At 40.3% G+C, this 15,176-nt stretch overlaps 2 protein-coding genes across 5 annotated transcripts in view; one reads left to right on the forward strand and one right to left on the reverse strand.

The window, feature by feature from the left end:
* The window catches only part of SEMA6D (semaphorin 6D), a 607,749-nt gene extending 600,776 nt beyond the window's left edge, over positions 1 to 6,973 (reverse strand). Inside the window, exon 1 of the mRNA XM_048956669.1 lies at positions 6,809 to 6,973. The gene's annotated coding sequence lies outside the window, so the exon portion shown is untranslated. The remainder of the gene's footprint in view (positions 1 to 6,808) is intronic.
* A 222-nt stretch (positions 6,974 to 7,195) lies between these two features.
* The window catches only part of DMXL2 (Dmx like 2), a 51,442-nt gene continuing 43,461 nt past the window's right edge, over positions 7,196 to 15,176 (forward strand). For all 4 annotated transcript variants that reach the window (XM_048956649.1, XM_048956651.1, XM_048956650.1 and 1 more), the window contains exons 1-2: positions 7,196 to 7,395; positions 14,153 to 14,278. In XM_048956649.1, the coding sequence (XP_048812606.1) occupies positions 7,309 to 7,395; positions 14,153 to 14,278 (213 nt within the window). In that variant the 5' untranslated portion in view covers positions 7,196 to 7,308. The remainder of the gene's footprint in view (positions 7,396 to 14,152; positions 14,279 to 15,176) is intronic.

Raw genomic sequence — 15,176 nt, forward strand, 5'->3', positions numbered from 1 at the left:
TGGGAACTGTATTATCTGCTTATTATCATCAATGAGTTGCTTTTTATTATTTCCTACAAATAACAGAAGAACAACAGTCACCAGTTTAAAACTCAAGTCTGTGGAGACAGATCACACACACCAACCTTGAACTTTCCTCTAAGAAACCTTATATGATGCAAGATTTATTTTAGCAACTGAATACAAAGCTAGCACTTTTCTCTTGAAGAATGTGCCTTAGATGCCAAGGCACATGGCTCATTTGCAAATATGTAGAACGCGTACCTTAAGTATTAATAAAGTTCTCTATGTATTATGGCAAGAAAAAAAAAAAATTGCAAATGCTTTTCTATGGAAAGAAAATTATGAACAGGTGTTAAATCAAGCAATCTGCTAAACTCTATTGCAGTTATGATTCACTAACTCCCACAGCCACAGAAAGACAAATTTCTGCCTTCCTGAAAGAGAGATTTGGATAGCAACAAAATACCCTACAACTAAACAGGGTCAGGCAGAAAGTGCATATAGAGAACTTGGTTGCACGGTGTAACACAATAGTAAGCACAACAACGACAGCAGACCAGCAGGACCCCAGGCTGCAACAAGCGAGATTTGCTCAAACACAACAGCAGCAGGCACAGAAATAAGGAAAAGCAACTGCTTACCTTCAGGCAGCCTCGTGGTACGCAGAGATCCCCAGCAAGATGGTCTTGCTTCCACTGCCAACCCTTACAAGAGGTCTGGAAAGGGGTGGATCCTGGCTCCTCCTGCTCTGGTTACTCAGGTGCATTGCATTGAATTGCATGCAGCTGAGCAACCCTGGGCTGGCCCTGCCTTCCCAACAGGTGCTCAATCACTGCTTCAAGCCATGACTTAGCATTTCAGCTGCATGTTGCTTTTTAGTACTTAGAAAACAACAAATCATAGAAAAAATACAAGACCAACTTCAACTGCAAGCTCCATAATGTATACAGTAAAGATCTTACACGTTCACTGTGATTAAAGAGCAAAGAAAGTCAGAATCCCCATTAATTTTTCTGTTTGAGTCTCTAAGGACTCAAAGTAAACTATCCACTTGCAGTTTCAGCTACTGGCACTTATACAGAAAATTAAAAAAAAAAAAAAAAGACATCTAGAAGTGCCAGCCATCCGAAATCATTGGGTCAGACATCAAGCTCATACCTAACAGTTATTCCATGTCCTAGTAAGTCAATTTGCACTTGACAATGGTCACAGGATTCTGTGCAACTAAAATGTTCTTTATTCTAAGTAAAATAAAATTGTTAAGAAGACACCAGTAACTCAGATTTACCTCACTAAAAGACTGTTGAACAGCCTTACCATTGTTTTCCACCTCCTGAAGAGCACTTCACTAAGAATGTTTTAGAATGAATAAGAACAGCTGAATAATATTTAGTGCAACTGATTCCAATGAATTTAGTCTGCACTTAGATAAGCAGAACAGTTGTTTGCCTCTTCTGGACAGAGAGCAGATAGATTGGACGTGTCTGGGGGAAGGCAAGAGAGAGGTGGGGGAAAGCAGCCTTAAAAATAATTTTCAACTTTTCATTTCTCAGGAAACTTCAACTTTTCAACTTTTTACTCTGATTGATAGGGGGGAGAACCTCAGACTATTGTACTGTTCCTGTTATTACTAAGTACATGCTCAATTCTATATTACTGCCTTTTAAATAGTTAATTAGACAAAAGAAACTCCCTCAAGTTTCAAATACAAATTTCATCACAGAGATTCCTCAGAGTTATGTTAGGAAAGAATATTGATTTACTTCATTTCAAATGATTCATAACTGTCCTAGCAGGCTCACTGGGAATGCATGAAGCCACAAAATACTTGCGATCACCAAATTACCCACAGCAAACACACTTGTATTACCTAAGCCACACCCTATAGATATATATGTATGTGTGTGTGTGTGTGTGTGTGTGTGTATATATATATATATATAGGCACACTGCACTGTACTCAACACAAGAAAATGCCACTGAGTTAATTAGCAATGGTTTAGAACTTCAGCATCAACAAGGTCACAGCATTTATGCTACTAACTTGAGTACTGAAGAGTTAATGGTTAAACTCTCAACGCATTACCAACCCAAATTAAAACCCAGCAGCTTGCATACAGATCAATTACATTGACCCATGACTTGTTGCACAATGAACTAGTTCACGTATCAATTTACACATCTCTTTTTGTGGCGTATTTCCTGTGTAGTCAAGAAACTAGTTAGTTCTTCTAGAGCAGTTTGAAAAAGCTAGCTAGATACTCTACATGAATTGTTCCCCATATACACTTGGTTGAAGAACAAAATTAAAAGAAAGAACAAAAATTAAACTATATACAACTTTTCCTCACACAATGCTGACATGACTGCATCTAGAAAGATGGTATGTAATGTTTACATACTGAAAGCATAGAAGATGTTCATAATGGCTTTCAACAGCTAAATACATAAATAATTTCATGTTTTATATTCATCTGCGGTTCAAAGCAACAACTATAATGTTAAGAGTTTGGTTGTTTTTTTTTTTGCTTGCAGCTTAAAAACTTGCATCACAATAATTTGAAATGTAGATAAAATTACAGTAGGCTCAAGGTCTTACCAAAAGCCATTGAGTCCTAAGAATCTGTTGTTTTAAGATACACTCAGATACATGTAAAAAATGAACTGGGCAGAATGACACTGCAAGCAAATTATAGATTTTTATGTTACTTTAAAAAACCATAGATAAGTGTTGGCAAAATTCAAGAAGGGTACCAAGAGGAAATCAAAACAAAGAAAGGAAAAAAAGTTCATCCCTTATAGAATCTCATTCTTATTGGATAAATAACAGTTTTCTTGTTAGGTTAGGATGCATTAGTAACAACAAATACCAAATTTAAGAAATACACAGAAAAGTACAAAGCATCATTCTGCCATCTGATGAAAAATATTTACATTAAAACAGTTCCTCCTACTGTCCATTAATATTTAGACTCACAGGAAATGATTCCAAACATCCACTAAAAATTTCTCTATCGCAGAAGCATTTAGGAGAGAGCACAAAGAACAAACTCAGCCAATGGGACGAGTTAATCTCATATCATTAATGTTCAATGCCAAGCTGCATATCACTGCTCAGACTAGTTCACATTAACACTGTCTCTGTTTTCTTAGCATTTAGTTATTTACAACAGAAAAATAAACTCAACTATTTCTTGGAAAAATCCAATGAACTGTCCTGCAAAATTCCACACACGTGGAGCTGGCATCATGATTAGACAGACTGGCAAGACAAGCCTTGAACCTTCTGGAGGGTATTAAAGGAGAGAACTCCTAGAGATCACCTGCCTTTGACATGTCAGCACCTTTAAATAAGTACCTCAAAGCCTCTGTGTGCTTTCAAATGTACAGCCTTCTCCCCACAACTCAACTGGACTGCACTTTTAATCACTAGTTCTTTCCCTCCACAAGTTTCGTGTTGTGCTTTAAAGAATTCCTGAAAAATTACTATTTTGGTGCAGTTTTTCATGCAGCAAATTTTTATTTCACTCAGTTTCATTCTTTAGAATGAAGGTTGGTGAATACAGGAAAGAAATGGCCCACATTGGGGGACACGTTGAGACACCCATCTACTGCAGAAAGCATTCAACACTTCTGCACCCCGGAGGAAGGCTTTTCATTTCCAGAAATATAATTTTTAAAAGTAACCAAGTAAACAACAGTGCTGTAACTGGGTGTTTTCAGGAGTATTAAAATGACCATCCTTCATGGATTTATGTCTTCTACAAAAACACCGTGAGCAACAGTTCACAAATAAAGATACTTAAGGAGGCAATCTTGTTCTATCAGTAATAACAATGATACAGCAACAAAAACACGTTCCAGTTTAGAAATTAATAGCAAGTGTTGCAAATTGTGGGTTGAAGTGCACGATTTTCTCCAAGTGAAGTCAACAGCTGAATTTTGGTTTCTAGAGAAAAAACAGACGAGTAATTTTTCTTCAGGGAAAAGGGCCATTTTTTCAAGAGCACTGTGAGGGTGTGAGGCAGTCATCACAAATCATGATGAAAACACTCACAGAATCTTAAAAACACAGTGCTGAAATGTTCTTCTTTTCTGAACAGGTAGAGGCCTTCAGCAGCACAGAAAATGGACAGAGTAGTGCAAATAGGGTGCGTTCTTCACATTTAAAAATACCAAGGCTATCATGCAGCATTTCACCTTTGAAATAAATGCAATCCACCTGAGCTATTTACCTTGCATAATCTCTTCACATACTTGGTTTTTTTTCCTCCTTAGGCTGTGCTTAGCACATTCCTCTCACATGCCCTTTAAGATTTCTTCCTGCACAAATTCCACAGTAGCCTCTTGAACCCTTTGAACCTTCCTGTAAAACACCTCACCTTTTGCAGAAAGGTGGATTATTCTCATCCTACTGCTATGCACAGTGAGCAAACCCAGAAGAAAAGCTTTCTGTTGGTTTGGTTTACTTAGTTCTGTTTTGATTTTTAAATAACCATGGTTTCTTTATCTATACATGTATCCTTCTGATTATTTATAGACCATCTTCTTTTGCTAAGTGAAAATAACCCTTCCTACAACAAATGGATCTGTGCAGCATCTGTGCAGTTCTGTTCCTGTTTTCTAAATTTGAGTTTTTCATTCACCTCCCTCTCATTCTTTTTGGAAAAGCAGAAAGGAAGTCGAAAATCCCAACATTTGAATACCTAGACTTTTCTTTTTCCTGTGCAGTTTGGAAAAGCAGAAAAGAAATAAACAGCCATCCTCAGATACTATGCAAACACTCTTCAGAGGTCATCTAATCCATCTTGCTAGATATAACCAGGAGCTAAATTACCCTCCACATTTCTAACACATGCTTTGATCTCCACCTGCTCCAGATGCTGCTCCAACTGAGAAGTTTTAACAGGTGTTAAATGGATTTTTGGTACACTTCTGCTCTCCTGCTGCAATATGGCCTCCCCTCCCACAACTCCAATAAATTTCAGACAAAACAGGGAACTCTTGGGTAAGCAGCTTACAGCAGAAGTATTGCAGACTCCTTTCCCTGTAACTCTAAGAAAAAGTAATTGAACAAGGCAACAAGCTAATCAGAAGAAGAAGAAAAAAAAGTCCTATATGTTTTGTTTTGTTTTTAAATATATTCTTATTTCTCAGTTGGAAGCAATAGGAGGGAACGTAAAAAGACTGCTTCATGCTCGTGAGCATAGAGATCACTGCTATATGCATTGGAAATTACTCCAACATGACGGATTTAAATCATGAATAAGGATGAATCAACAAAGGTAAATAAAACTTGATTTGTCAGCAAAACTCAAATGAAAACACTTGTTTTCAGGAAGAATGTGAAGGCCTTATCTGCAGGTACTAGCAGAACAATTCTTGCTCAAGAGTCTGTGTACAGAGCTGACCATAACTATAGGTTTCCACAACCACAAATACAGTACTAGGAAAACCTTAATCTGGTGTTATTTCCACTTTAAAGAGGAATCTTTAAGATTCAGAGTAACGTATGCTATCTGTCCCAGAACAAACAAAGTCCCACCGGAATTTGAGAACCATGTAAGTCAAACACAAAAAAGTTTCTCAACAACCCAAGTAAGATAGAAGTCCTTCTCACATTTAGTGTGGAGAAAGGCTACCTGTACTGTTAGTCTGATTCGGTAGCAGAAGACTGGGCTGAAAACCAAAGCTCTCACCAATCGTATCTGTCACCTAGGAAGACTGAGGTGATCCTGCAGGTACTGTGCTTTCACTTAAGACTCTATGCCAACAAAAATCAGACGGGGTTCCTACACACAGGAGAGGACAAGCTTTCCTTAAGATCACACTGTTTTCTCCCATACAACTTAATATCAGTTAGCAGAGGTAGCCATATCTGTTCAAAAGCTACATATTTTTTCCACTATTAGTTGGATTGTGTTCCATCAGTTTCCAAAAATACTCTGGTTTTGCCTCTAAGTCCTGCTGCGTTCATCTGAAATATCTTATCAAAATAAAAAGCAGTTGTAAGTTAGTATACATTTTATGTAGAAGATTGATCAGAAACACTATAGAATAGTGTCAGTGGAAGTTTCCATAGTAGCTGCATACGTAACCTGTGAAGATTAAAATGGCTTTCTTTCCTTTTCATCCCAGTTTGAGACACTACTCCCTTTGGATAGGGATTGCCATTAACTGGCATGGAAACAGATCTAATGTTATGCTTATTTTCCACTGGAGGATAACTTGATAGAATCAGAGAATCACCATGGTTGGAAAAGACCTCCAAGCCCATCTAGTTCACTTACCAGCAGTATTTCTTTATTAAACCACATTCCTCAGTACAACATCTAACATGTGATGAACACCTCCAGGACGGCGACTCCACCACCTGCTGTTCCAGCACCTGACCACTCGTTACCCCTACATTCAACACAAGCTCGCTTCCTCAGAAAAAGACAGGATTTCAAGATGCAATATAAGGCAAGATGAACCACGCGGTCCTCACTGAGGCAAAACCGCCATCAGCTCAGAGACTGAACTCCAGTCACCACCAGCACAACTGAGGTGGAACCACACCGACAGGGTTCCAAACACTGCAGGATGTTCCTTACACGATGAGGCAGTGCATTTAGATTGCTTTTATTCCCATCAGAGCTTGGAACCCCTCCCAGCCAACGCTCAGCACTCAGCCTTTTGCACATCTCTGAGACAAGCACGTTGACCAGCAGCTTCCAGCGCCATGCGGCTCTGACAAACGCCAGCCGCGGTATTCTTAGTGAGGTTGCAACTACATTCACAAAGCAACGCAGCTGCCACACACCTCGTGCAGTTGTTACAGTATCCAGCAGCGTTCTCACCACGACATGTGGATGTTCGCGAGTCGGGAACACCTGCTTCTCGCTAGCACAAAGCGGTCCTTTCGGCTCACATACGGGGCGAAGAGTTTGCCTCGCACTTCCCGCCGCTGAGGCGGCACTCTGCAGACCCTCGCGCCGCACCCAGCGCTCCCCGTTCCCCCCCACTCTGCATTCAGGCGCCCCGCGCGCGCCTCCCCCGCCCCCCCAATCCGATCCATCTGCCCGCAGGCGCGCGCACGAGGGCCGTCCCAACGGCTGCCGCTCGTGCTCCTGCGCGCGCCTCACCTGATGCAGGCGCTGCCCGGCGCGTGCGCCGCCTCTTCTCCCTCCCCCCCACCCCCTGCCTTTCCCGACTCCCTCGCGCGCGCGCGCTCGCGGCGGTGGCGGCGGGCAGGGCTCGGGCCCGTGCGGGAGCGCGGCGCCATCCGGGTCTCGTTTGGTCGTCCCCGGGCGAGCGGCCGCGATGCATCTCCACCAGGTGCTCACCGGCGCCGTCAACCCCGGGGACAACTGCTATTCGGTGGGCAGCGTCGAGGACGTCCCCTTCACGGTGAGGTTGGGGGGGTGGGGAGGGCGTTTTGTAGGCCCGCGGGAGGGGCCGGAGGGGATTAACCTGCAGGGGCGGCCTGCGGGGTCGGGGCCGCGCGAGGACGGAGGAGGGGCGGCTCGCCGTGCGGCGCTGCGGGCCGGGAGCTGCGCGCCCCCCTCCTGCGAGGCGGCTCGGGCGGTGCGCGGCTGGGGGGACCGCCCGCCGCTGCTCAGACACGGCTGGCTCCGCGTGGTGCTCCCTTTAAGGAGGGAAAGAGAGAAGCGAAGCGGATTTCAGGAGTCTGCCAAGTTGCGTAATAAACGCGTCCATCAGCCGCGGGCCGGTCGTTCTGTCGATGGTCAAGTCGGTTTTCCCGTCTTTAGTTTACGGTGTGCCGGGCGGATTGTAGCGAGCCATCAGCCGCAGCGCTCGGCGCGCCGCATCCCAGCAGTGCGCGGTGGCTGTGGATACATTGTCTCGCTAGATTGCCTGCTAACGTTCGCAAGATATTAACTACAAACCGGATAGATGATGCAGAGCGCCATTTCTTGCCCAAGACAACCATCAGCTGACTTGTCCAGCATTTAAAGCCTGCTTCGGGTTAACACACAGGTCTAATTTTGGTATAGAGTGCTGAAATTCATAAGGAATAAGAGGTGCCATCTTTCTCTTTCTTTCCTTGTCTTGCTGCTGTGCAGCCATGCTGATGTTAGAGGGCCTCTTTTGGTATTTACACAATAACATAGCCATACATGTCATATATATAAATATATGTCATATATGAGCGTGTTTCCTTTGGCTCTAACAATCTGAAAAGTCTGCACTATAAAAGTCAACTTTGTGCTATTTCTCATGATAATAATATCATCAAACATGATGAAACAGCAACATAAATTACAGCTCATGGAACACTTTTACAAGAACAATTTGTTTGGGTTCTTTTTTTGTTTGTTTGTGGGTTGTTTGGTTTTTGTTGTTGTTTCTTGTAGTCATTGTATTTTGTTATTCCATTAAAAAAAAAGAAAAAAGAAAAAGAATCATGTAGTAGCATGTTTTAACTGTAGAGCTGCATATAACAGACCTCACTTGCTCATCTGGCTGCTGTGTCTGAGAAGGAACTGTTACAGAAGGAACTACAGGGATGGGCGTGACATTGAATGCACTTCCTGGACATCCACATCTATAACTTTTCTCTTTGCTTTTTCTCCCTTCTGTTTTTGATGTAGGCTTTTAAATTCCAGGCCAGCTTAGCTGGAGCTCAGATGATACATTCCACCTAATAAGTGTACTTGTTTAGGGCTTTAGGTGAATGGCATCTAGTTATTCTGAGCATAAGAAAGGAAAAATAAAAAATTTTGCTATTAAACTTTTTAAAACTTAATTTGCTAAAAAGAAACAGGTCATAGTGACTCCATAAAGTGAAACAAATCCAAAGAAATAGGTGCTGGGACCACGCAGCTAGTAGTTTTTTTGTTTATGTTTTAGTGTTAAATGACAGCTTTCTGTTTGTCATTCTGGTATAATTCAGCACGCTTTCCAACCTGCTGTGAGCAGGGCTTCTTGTCCTCCTTTCAGCAGTTACCACTGTGTTTCACAAAGGAGCATGCAGAAGTTACGGGTGGTCAGAGCTGATTGCTGTGCAAAGGAGTCTTTCAACACACACCCCAACTAACCAGAAAAGGTATTCATTGTCTGCACCTTGTGGAGTAACTTGCAGCCAGTATGTTTTTCAAAGATTATAAACTACCTTCATTTTTCAAACCCTGTTTGGTTTCACTCAGCTCAGCACAGTGTCCTACTGTATCAGAGCCTAAGCCTGGTACTCCTGCATTCAATTAGAGCTTTGACATTGCTCATTTCAATGGGCTCAGATCTCAAGCAAACATTGGCAGACCACAGCTTATTAGCTGCTTGTGGATCCTGCAAGTCATCTTGGCGTTCTGGCAGTTTTGCAAATCCATTTAATTTTAAAGTTACCAGTGACATTGGAAATGGAGGTTGGCAGGTATGTGGGTGGTTTTGCTGCACTGGTTTCATTCAGTGACAGCTTACAACTGTTTATCTAAGGCCTCTGCACTGTGATCCATTACAGTATCTCAGCATTTTTTTCCCCATCTTTCCTTTTTGCTTGGCTTACCAGTTTTCCATTCCTTCCATCAGGCTATGCAGATGATTAGCCTGTTGCCTTGAATTCTATGGCCACTCTTCTTCTGGCAGGAGAGATCTGTGCTGACACAAAAGATCTCCCTGAAGATGTTGTCAGCTGAGTCCTTCAGAAGGAACTACTGTTAAACATTATAACTATTATGGCACTTTCCTATTCTTTGTCAGTGTAGTGGGGCTACCAGTGAAGCTCCTTTAAGGAATGAAAGAAGAATTTAAAAAGAGGATTTGACTGAAACATGTTCTGTTCTGGTGTGAGCATGATAATATATTGAGATAATTAGAAATAAAATAGAAATAAAAGTAATCAAATGGGAAGCTTGTACTTAGACAATACAAGGTGATTATGTAGAAATACCTTTCAGTACAGGAAATTATATGGATCTCTTCTGTTTTGAAAAATGTGGACAGTGTAAACGTGAGAAAGTGAACACATTTTCAAATGAGGGTGTGCCTTTCCTTCAAAGTGCTGATGCTGCTGGTACTGCTGAAGTTTTATAGCAAATACGCTTCTAAAGAACTTCAAGAAACAAGAGACTTTCTCAAAATAAATACTGACACTAAAAAAATGACCTCAGAACCAAAAGTGCTTCCTCAAAGAACCTGGAGCTGCAGGCTGATACCTGCAGGGGAAGTGCTCTGGCTGAGGTCCTCCATGGACTGATGTGGGACACTTAGGTGCTGTGCCACATGTAGGCAAAGAGGAGAAACAGAAGAAAGAATAGTAAGATTTCACTTAGGAAACAGATCTCTACGTCTTGATGATTCCTTGAGAAAAATAAAAGAACCTTCTGTAGAACAGAACCCTTTTGCTTATTAACCAACTTTTTTAGTTAATTTCATAAAAATGGTAAATGCTAAAATTAACCAGCAAAATGTTCTTTTGTTGCAATGATAACAGCTGGGGAGAGGGGACTGGAGAGGGGAAACTAAAACATTTTAAAAAACAACCTACTATATTCTCTTCCTTCACAGGGCAAACAGACATACACAAGCATTAACACTTTTTCTGGTTTGACCATTATCAACTATACACACACAGGCGTACATATTTAACAACAGTAAGCATAACTGAAGTTGAGAAGTGTTTTCCCTTCCCTGTGTTATTTTGAGGCTTGAGTCTGTACCTCTTTGAAGTCAAATTATCAATACCAACAATGAAAAAACAATAAGGTATTTACATAGTTTAAGATCTTATTTTAAGTGGACCAATACCTTTTCTTTCTTAATGCATCAAACAACATTTTAAATCTTGTCCCTTAGTTTGCTGGTATTAGTAATTAGAAGGCAGACTGAGGGACAAAAAACTGAAAATGAATCTTTGTCGTTTTAATTGCTTACCCTTTGAAGTAGGTGAATAAAATATTGGAACTCCAGGACCTGCTTCTGTTCTCCTGTCTTTCTGTGGGCGTTCATAGCACAGACTCCATCTTCTTCACCCTACTTGTGAATGTTTGCTGAACTGTTCAGCTTTCCACACCACTCATGGAGTTTGTTTTGCAACAAAATCCAACATGAGAAGTTGAGCAACAATAAAGCAGGAAGATTTTCTGTTCAGTGCCAGAAGTTACTTCAGTATCTCAAGTCTCTCTCACTCCCACTTTCTGGAAATAATTGTATTCAAGTTCTATAATAATTTGTTCCCTTCCAGCCAGGGTGTAATAATGCATGGCCTAGTCACAAAGGAGCTTAAGGTATTTTCTTACACAGACAATCTCCCTCTAACCACCTTTTAGCAGCTGGTTCCCCCCTCCTCCCCGCTTGCAGTATACTGATACCTCAGTATCAGTTCCTCAGAGCTTCCCAGAACAACAACTGTAGGTTTGAGGACTCAGAAAGACAACCTGCATTACCTCATTTTTGTGCCATGGCCTTGGAGATCTTTCAGTCTAGGCTTTGTGTACCCAGTTCTAATTTTGACATGCAACTACACAGTCGTAGGACTACTCTGGACATTTAATTGCTGCATCTACAGATAAAATGTGTATTCTCGTGTTCAGGTAGGTATTTAGCGAGGGGACCACATTATAGAAGGCCATATCAAAAGCTTGTATTTAGAGCAGTGACAATAGTACTCACAAAACCAGGTGTTTGCAAGCAGTGCAGTTACTGACCTGAACTATCTTCAGATTGTAAAATCCATAAACATGCTCTCAGCTAATGACTGTGCTGGTAGACGTCCTGTGGAGTGGTAAATTGTAGATGCTTCAAAAAAAAGAAGAGGAACCTGCAATTATCATTTCATTAATAGTTTCTTTCCAAGGACATGCATAAACACTTACTTTAAATATTGTGGTAGCAGAAAGGTCATTTATAGAAACAATGATTTTCTGGACTTCAGAAAAACTAACAGTAAAATATTTTATCACAGTTCCACTTCTCAAGTTGTGACATTTTTCTTTGTATATTTGCCAGTTCTCAAGCTGGGAGACATAATAATTCTCAGATGAAATCCCACAATCCTTTCCCTTAGAAACAACCATCCAGAATTCCACAAGTCTGAAGAGCCATGTGTTAAGATTCTTTAGCAGGCCCAACTGTTTGACAGCTGGAGGAGCAAATTTTTTCAGAGCTCTCACTGAAAAAAAAAGTAAAAACTAAATCTTTTTCATATTGCAAGCAACACAAGGTTTGAGGGAATGTTAGCACAAGAAAAAGTTTAAAGGTCTGTAAATCAGATAGAAATTAACATGAGGTAGATTAAAAATTTCTACAGTCTGAGTACCTGCTTTTTCTACTTATGTTGCTGTTCCCTTCCTGTCTTTGCAGTGACTGTGCTTTCATTAAATTCAGCCTTTTTTCTTCATATCTTCACTGTTCCTTCCCAGAAAGATCAGAAGTAAACATGAGACTGAGATCTTGTAGACTTGTCTAGTTCCAGTGGTTTTCCTACACCATTACCACACAGTGACCAGCAACAGGCATTAATCTTGGACACCTATAGAAATACTCACCTAGATAGCCTTTAAAATGACTGACCTCAAAAGTGAGGGTAGGACTCAGTAATCTAGAAATTATAGTGAGAAAAGCAAGAGGCAAGTTAAACTGACAAAGTGATTTTATGGCATCTGGCACTGACTGCTGAGAGCAGGCACGTTCCTGCTTAATTCAACTGCTGTAAAATGTGCTCTGCTGTATTAAAATCAGTGGAAAACTTCCTTTAAGGAAAGAAGCCTCCTACTATGGCTTTTATTTACTTTAAAACAGCTTGTTAGTAGATTTATGAAAGAAAGGGATTTCTGTGCTTGAATGTGGGACTTCAGTACAACAGATCATCTGCAATTATGGGGCTTAGAGTATTCTAGTGCACAGGAGCAGGTGAAAGGTTGGCAGACATACGTGTTTATTCTGCCAAAAACAAGTGCTGCAAGCTATCACTATACTATAAATTATTCTTGCATTGTTTATACTGCAGTTTGTCTATGAGATACTATGAGATACCGTGTTTATCTATGAGATACAACTTACCCAGGACAAATCTTTGCTTTGCAGTATCGTAACAAGCATTATTTTAAAACCCAGAGAAGTGCAGAAATGGGATCCTTGTGGAAAAGCGACATTTGATGTTCTTTTTAAAGGGGGTGGAATGGTGACAGCAGGATGAACTTCTACTTAAATTCAATATGATTTTTTTTAAGTGAAAGAACACACAGACTTGAAGTTTTAGAGTAAGTTTTCTTACCGCTTCTTTTTACCAGGATTTAAAGATTTAAACCTGGGAAAATTCAAGGTGCACTTTCCTATTTCATTTTGAAATCAGCTCTGTCTCATTGCTTCTGCCTCTGGAACTTTATAACACCGAAAAAAAAAAAAAAAAAAAAAAAAAAGGAAAATATCCCATGTAATTTTAAAATTCAAGAAGAGTACAATTGTTCCTGTTTTAAATAGGCTTTCACTGATATTCAGGAGCAGCAGCATTACATGACAGAAACATCTTAGGCTCTGCTTTCTTTTTTTGGCAGGAAAGTCTAACGTAGAAATTAGCAACGTGGTCACTGCAGACAAACAGAATTTTCCTCCATTTCCCAAAATGCTGGAGAGAAGATTAAAAATATACATATCTTCTCATCATGGAGAACTTTTTTTCCTGACAGTAGAATAAACATTCCTAGTATAATACCATCAGCATCTGATATTTGACATTTTTTATCACTGCACATTATACTCCTCTATCCAACAAATGCAAAAGCATAGAACTCTAAAGCAAAAGACAGTACTACTGTATTGCACACTTTGTGCGTAGAGCAGTCAAACCTCAGTACATTCACATCTGCTTGTAGAAGGACGTAACCATCCCAGCTGTAAATTCTTCAGATATTGGCATTGGCTGCTCAAATTCCTTTTCCCTCCTGATAATTGTTCCTAGTCTGAAAGGCAGAGTAACTCCTAGGAGTCGATTTGTACTTCTTGATTATCCTGCTCTTGCTACCAAGTTGATGAGGAATGAACTCTCTACATAGCAACATAAGATCCATTACTTGTTTAAATTGAGATTTTTACGTTTTTCAGAACATAATTCTAATAATGATTTAGTTGACTTTTTTAATGATTTAGTTGCTTGCGCGTTTGTTTCTTAATAAATTTTAATTTGTATTCCTTTTAAAAATCATTTCAGGCATATGGTTCTGGTTGTGACATTGTTATTCTGGCAAATGACTTTGAATGTGTACAAATTATTCCTGGTGCTAAACATGGAAACATTCAGGTCAGTTGTGTGGAGTGCTCCCAGCGACAAGGCAGGGTAAGGATTGGGTTTTTTATTTTTCGTTTTTATATAGGCCTAAAGAAAAAGGATACTGAAACAATTCAACACAAAACATTAACGTGATTACTGAGTTAATTAAATGACAAAGATTTTTACTGATCTGTGGTTTTCAGCGCCATTCAGAGGATTGCTTTCGTACAGTCCATTTTTGAAAATTTTAGGTTGTGGTGCAGGGAGGAGGCAGGAGTTACATTTTAACAATGGATTTTATGCCTTTCCAACATATGCAGTAACAAACCTCTCAAAATGTGGAAAGATATATCAGTTGCAGTATGGCAATGGTATAAAATTTCCTGCTTCTGTGATTCCAGTAATTTTCTGCTTGCATATAGTAAAACATGGCAGGGATAAATAATTTATGTAAACAGAAATAAATTAAAGGTTCTTTGTTTTTTCAGAAAAGCTCAGGCACGTTTACAGTGTTTCAAAGTGCTGCAATATGAGCTGTCATAACTGTGTGGCCCTTGACTGGCTATATGGCTTTATTTTAAATCCCCACTTAATGCTGAACAGACAGTCTAGATTGCCATGAAAAAAAACCAAAACCTTTCTCTGAAGTATTGCAGAGCACTGAGCACAAATTTTGCTTATCAGTTCTGTTTGCCTACCACTGTTACCAATTCAGGCAAATTTTAGCTGTAGAGGCCCCCGCACTTCAGCCTTGGAGGCCCAGTGGGAAGAGAGATTCCATCTTGCACAGGTGGCTTCTGCAAGACCACTGTGAACCTCTGCAGGGTTCTGCATTCAGGACTCTGAACTCAAAGTCCATTCTTTTTTGGTTTGGTGTTTATTTTAATTTTCTCCCCACCATGTGAAGAGGAAGTAAGATTTCATAATGTGGTGAAACTCCTATTTCACTTCTGTGTCGAAGAGA

This window comes from Lagopus muta, chromosome 10 (genome assembly GCF_023343835.1).
Source record: "Lagopus muta isolate bLagMut1 chromosome 10, bLagMut1 primary, whole genome shotgun sequence".
Lineage (NCBI taxonomy): Eukaryota > Metazoa > Chordata > Aves > Galliformes > Phasianidae > Lagopus > Lagopus muta.